The sequence below is a fragment of the Sesamum indicum genome, linkage group LG9 (assembly GCF_026168435.1).
Source record: "Sesamum indicum cultivar Baizhima isolate 11 linkage group LG9, ASM2616843v1, whole genome shotgun sequence".
Lineage (NCBI taxonomy): Eukaryota > Viridiplantae > Streptophyta > Magnoliopsida > Lamiales > Pedaliaceae > Sesamum > Sesamum indicum.
Window position 1 is genome coordinate 5,337,443 of NC_142665.1, and position 6,000 is coordinate 5,343,442.

The 6,000-nt window shown below is 34.6% G+C and overlaps 1 protein-coding gene across 1 annotated transcript; it reads left to right on the top strand.

Moving 5' to 3' along the window:
* Positions 1-542: 542 nt before the first annotated feature.
* On the top strand, positions 543-5,401 carry LOC105170692 (ATP synthase subunit d, mitochondrial). Its single transcript, XM_011091569.3, has 5 exons — positions 543-841; positions 3,337-3,418; positions 4,170-4,234; positions 4,845-4,931; positions 5,043-5,401. Exons 1-5 carry the CDS (start codon positions 671-673, stop codon positions 5,142-5,144), a joined length of 507 nt encoding a protein of 168 aa, XP_011089871.1. The 5' UTR covers positions 543-670; the 3' UTR covers positions 5,145-5,401.
* The last annotated feature ends 599 nt before the right edge of the window (positions 5,402-6,000 follow it).

The window sequence follows — 6,000 nt, forward strand, 5'->3', positions numbered from 1 at the left end:
AAAAACATAACAAAAATAGAAATGATGTCATAACCTTTTTGTAATCTTCATATTTAAAAAATGATAATTCGCAACGAGTTTCTTAAAATTTAGTATGATTTTAGCGATCTTCTAATAATTAACACGAACTATTAATTTTTATTATTTTTTATAGTAAATTTATTAAAATATTTTTATGTGTTATGAATTATAATTTTATTTATTTTTAAAATTTGTTGAACAATAAAATTAATGAATATTTTTTTTACAAATTTTTGAATGTTTTCGTCAATTGCATTTGATTTTTTATAAAATTTAAATTTTTCAGAAAATCATAATAAAAGCAAAGTCGATAATTTATACCTTATCCAAAAATTATATAATTTGTCGAATATAAAAAAAATATTTATAATTTTTAAATAATAAAAAAATATTTATAATTATGTCAAATTTAAAAAAATAATTATAATTTATGGTTAAATAAAACATATATAAATGACTAAAATATAAAAGAAAAAGAATACTTAAATATTTAATAAAACATATATATATACTATATATACACACACATAGCAACAGACTCGCAACCCTCCGGCTGATAAGACTATTCTGCTGTCACTCACAAATTCGCAGTCGCCTTTCAGATCGGTTCATTCATCCATCAATCCAATTGGAGAGTAAAGAGATAAAAATGAGCGGAGCGGGGAAGAAGGTAGTTGACGTCGCATTCAAGGCGGGGAGGACCATCGACTGGGAAGGTATGGCGAAGCTGTTGGTCTCCGACGAGGCTCGCAAGGAGTTCGCGACCCTCCGCCGCGCCTTCGACGAAGTCAACACTCAGCTGCAGACCAAGTTCAGCCAGGTCAAAACTTTTATGTTTGGTTCTTTGTATTTATCATTAAATGGTTCTTTTGTGTCTTGCATTTTACACGCTTTGTGATTTATCTGGGTTTTGTTTTCTGATGGGAGTACCAGACCAGATCTGTTGATTTTTGCTGTTCCTTTTTGTTTTTTGTGGTTGATCTTGCTTGGTGATTTGAGTGATTTTAGTTTTTGTTATTTTTCGATTTTTAGATTAGGTTGAACCAAAGAAAAAGAAGGGGAAAATAAAGAAAAAAGATTTGAGTAGAAACCTTTGAAAAGTTTCATCCATTTCTACAGATCGGACCAAACGGTGTCCAAACATTAATGTTTGGGATTTGAATCGGAAAATGTGCAATAAGTAAGGAGAGAAAGATAAACAGAGCGTTACAATTTGATAGGACATGGAGAGGGGGGTGGGGTGGAGTTAAACCAGGCATTGGAAGAAACCAATGGTAGCAATCAAATTATAAATGTAAAAAGTTGGGAAATAGAGTTGTGTATCTGCCTTTTGAGAAGAAAATGAAAATTGTATTAATTGCTTCACAAGATTCTGCTGATGGGCTAGGGATGCACATGACTAATGATTTGTATGTCTGCTTGAGTCGTGAACTGACGACAAATGCCGTCCTTCTCGTTGAAGTGAAAATAACCTTTTCTATCTCCTGCTAGGTCATGCATTCCATTGTCTTATTTTTACTTAGTCACCTTCTCCATCAGGGTGGTCAATGTTTCGATCAGTTGAAATAACATATCTTTGATATTAGTTGTATAATTTTCCATTGAAGCTGAGATTTTGTTTCTTGCAATTCTTAGCCCCTGATTCTGCTGGTCAGTAGTTATCAATATAATTTTATTTGGTTGATATATTTTGCAAGTTTGTGGTCTGTCTTTCCTAAAACTGTTAAAGAGAATTGTAGTGTATTCATCCTATCTTATGAAGTTCTTTGGCATGTAAAGGGTTTTAGAAAAAGACAAACTTTTTATGTGTTGCATCTTGTAGTAGTACGTTGTAACCTTATTGTAGTGATTCAACCAAGTATATAATATAATTCCCATGTCTACCTTAATTCTTGTATAGGTTCTTCTGCATAAATTGATTAATGTAATTTTTGCTTAAAGACCATTAACTTTGAATCTGGTCTCTCATTTAAAATTCCACAATATTTTGTCTAAGACTCTAATCAATTTTCTATTGCCAATTTACTACTTAATGTGCCTCCAGCTGTCTTTTCATCCATCATGAGTATTAAATAGAATGGGTTGGAGAAATATTTGCTCAAATGCTTTGATGGCAGAGATGATGTGGGAATTAATGGAAGTGTAAGGATACAAAACCTCATTGCTTAGGTTTGGGAAACCCTGTTTGCATTTGTAAGCTTGACCAAATGTGAATGATAGTAAGTGGAGCTTCCAACCAAAGGTGGATGAAACAAACACATCTGTGGACTTTCACATAGTAGAAAATGAAAGGTGGGCTGTGGAAACCACAGTTATTAAAGGTGCTCCGCATGGCGCAAGGAGCGCGAGGCACAAGCCCAGCACCATTTTCTGAAAATGGCTCTGGGCTTTGCCATGGCGGCTACAGGGGTGGGGTATGCTCATGAAGGCGGCGTCGCGCAAGGGTTCTGGTGACGAAACCAATCTGAGACTTCAGCGGTGGCGGCTGCTGCGCAAAATTTTCACTCAAGGAGAAAAGAAAAAAAAAAGAAAAAGAAAAGAAAAAGTGAATAAAAATTTAAAAGAGAGTAACAGAAAAATGTAGGGTTTGTTTAAACCTTTTAACTTTTTTTTTTTAAGAAAATGGTTATAGAATAATGTAAAAGAAAAATATTTAAAAAACAAAAGAAGAAAAAATCTCTTACTAGTTGTTTTTACACAATTATTTTATGATATAATGATTAATATAATTTCTAGTATTTATATTTAATTGTTTATGTAATATTGAAGTTAAAAGATATTAATTTATGGATGCATAATTTATTTATGCAAATCTGCGCCATACTCTAAAAAGGTGCGCGCCATGGCTCCAGGGTACCTTTGTGCCGTGACACGCTGTGCACCTTGAGCAACTATGGTGGAAACATAAAAAAACATGATCCGAGGGCATTTATAATGCAACACAATTGTCTATTTTTGTTCCATTATAAACAAAGAAAAGCAGGAGCTTGTTGTCTTCAAAATGTGGCCTCTAGTGGTCCTCATTCCCATACAATCTGCCAGCACTAGTTTAACAAAATCTAAGTACCCGTAGAAGGAAAGAAAATTCATAAAGATAGTTGCAAGGGAGTGGGATGTTGTGGTTTGCTGTGTGTACGTCATGCTTGGCAGAAGATGTTTCACCCTCTTTGTTGCTTGAAATGTCTGTAAATCCTCTATGTTATCTTATCCTTGGGACTATCAGTACCAATGAGAACATGTGGTTCCTTGATATTAAAACTAAGTTAAAAAACATTTACAGGAGTTTGAATTATTCCTCTCATTATCTATATGCAGGAACCAGAACCCATAGACTGGGAGTATTACAGAAAAGGGATTGGATCTCGTTTAGTTGATATGTACAAGCAAGCTTATGATGGTATGTATAGGTGCTACTTTTTGTTTATGTTCTATCTTTCTCGGCCTTCTGTTTATCCTATTTACATTTCTCTTTAACATTTAAGGCTATATTGATGTTTAGCGTCCTAGTTGGATGCTTTGTTTCTCCTGCTTCTGTATTCTTCATGTAATATCCTTGCTTGAGTGTTAGAAAAAATATTCGAACCCATGTGCAGTGCAGAAGTGGGAAACTTAGATAGCAAGCACATATATAGTTCTGTCATTTAATGACATTTCCAACTGTTGTTTTGCTGCTCAGAACAGGTGATCTTGGGGTTTTGAAGTATCTTAGATGTATATTTCTTATATTGATGTGTAAAGAAGATTTTAAGCTTGATATATGATGTAATTCATAGGTCAATCTCTTCTTTAACTAAACTTAAAACAGTCAATATGTCCAAGGCCAAAGCCAATGCAAACAAGGATGTAACTTTACTTTGCAGACTTATGGGTAACAAAGGAGAGGGAAGGGAAGAGAAGAGAAGAAATAAGCTATGTTCATGTTCGAATGACTAGGAGCAAAGTAAGTTAGTGCTAGACTGAGTAGATGCTCGTGTGTAGGAGTGAAGTAAGTTGATGATCTCTAAATTGAAAGATGCTACATAAAACACTATTACCCTCTCTTTCATGTCCATTATCAAAGATCCCATGCAAGTTTCTGAACTTGTTACTCTTTTACTTTGAGTTGCAATGCAATTATCTGAGTTCATTATCTATTTAATTTTGTGCAGAAGTTAAAATCCCAAAGTATGTTGACAATGTCACTCCTCAATACAAACCCAAGTTCGATGCCCTGGTGAGATAATGATGAATCTGCCTATGTTTACCTTACCTTTTCCTAGAATTTGTAAATTTGTATTTCTTTCTTGTTTATAAAGCTTAAGAGAGCTTTTCTTTGGTGATCTAGCTTTGGCAGCTGATTAGTTCGAGATGTGTAATTATACATGCAGGAATGCGTATTTAATTAAATTAAAACCAGATATCATTTGATTGAGTAGAAAGAAAGGTTAGAGGTATCTGTTTATGTGAATCAGCATCTCAGAAATCGAAATACACTATAATTCTTCTTTGAAGTAACCTATTACTTGAGTAAATATTAGTATGAGATTATCCTGAGTATGCAAATGATGTTCTTTAAAACAGTTTTTTAAGAAAGTATAGCATATTGAAAGGGTAGTGGAAGCGCATATCAACTCAACTGAACATAATTTGTTGCACTGATATTCCATCTAATAATAGGCTATGATTGGCACACAAGAAACGAATTTTGCCTACTCAGTGACAAATCACAAGTCAATGTATCCTGGGATAGATCCAAGGAGTAGCTATTGCGAATCCTCCCTGTGCAGCTGATATTTTAAATTAACAATACCTGAGAATCTTATATTGAAATTCTTTTGTTGCAGCTGGTAGAGCTCAAAGAGGCTGAGGTGAAGTCATTGAAGGAGTCAGAAAGATTAGAAAAAGAAATTGCAGAAGTCCAAGAGTTGAAGGTGGTCAAAATTTAAATTTTTGCATTCTGAATCTGTATTTTTTTCCCCTCTTTCTCTCTCAGCCACACACACACTTTGTGTGGATAACTCATACCTTGTTTTGGTTAGCAGAAGAAGCTTAGTACCATGACAGCTGATGAATACTTCGAGAAGCATCCCGAGCTCAAGAAGAAGTTCGATGATGAAATTAGAAATGACTATTGGGGCTACTAGTTTGACTTTGCATGACTGTCGCTTTCAGGTGGACCTTTTGAGTTCGACTGCAATGTGGAAATAAAGAGAACAAGTTTATTTTATTTAATTTCTTGGGTATTCTGAAGATTATGGAAAAGAATACAGTCCTTGAGGTGTACCTTTCTTGCAGCTTCCAATGGACAATTAATTTGTGTTCAATATGGAGCTGTTATCGAATCATGAGAACATTTTCAGGCTATGTGAATAATGTGGTCATGAGAGTTGTTGTCTTTCAATCCTTCCTGCACCTTATGCCATGCCCAACCAGTTTGGACATAACGCGGTCATGCTGTTATACATATGCTGTTATACATGTCTTTGAACAGGTTAGGATCTACAGAGATTGGCCCAAGATTCAGAAACACCATGTTTGTCCAATTTTCTGATGTCAGATTCTTGATCAAAATGGCTCTCTGAAAATAAGTGCAAGATTAGGAGTATGTTACATGGACACAATCCACCACCTCCTAGATTAATCACTCTATTCTGAATTCTTTGGTTGCGACCAATGAGCATTTCTGGCACCTACTTTTCCCTCTACCAAGCAAGAAAACCCCCCTACAGCTGTTTTGTTTCTGTAAAGTGCATCTTTCAGAGTAGAACCTGTAGCACCAATGTCAATGGGTTATGATTGTGCTCATGCAGAGTCACTTCTCCTGTGGTGTGTGCATGCGTATTCTGGCGGATATTGGGAAGAAAGTGTGACTAATTACATACTATATAACGCTTGAAGAGTTGGAAGACAGGTTGAAATTTTTATTTCATTTAATATATGTACGTTGTGTGTATAATTTTTTTTCAAATAAAATAATTGATGTAATCTTTATACACAGAG

Bases quoted from the DNA above. Each gene is read 5' to 3' on its own strand.
- LOC105170692 (XM_011091569.3), top strand. From the start codon at position 671: ATGAGCGGAGCGGGGAAGAAGGTAGTTGACGTCGCATTCAAGGCGGGG. The intron at 3,419-4,169 runs GTATGTATAGGT...AATTTTGTGCAG, and splicing joins GTACAAGCAAGCTTATGATG to AAGTTAAAATCCCAAAGTAT. The intron at 4,932-5,042 runs GTGGTCAAAATT...TTTGGTTAGCAG, and splicing joins CAGAAGTCCAAGAGTTGAAG to AAGAAGCTTAGTACCATGAC.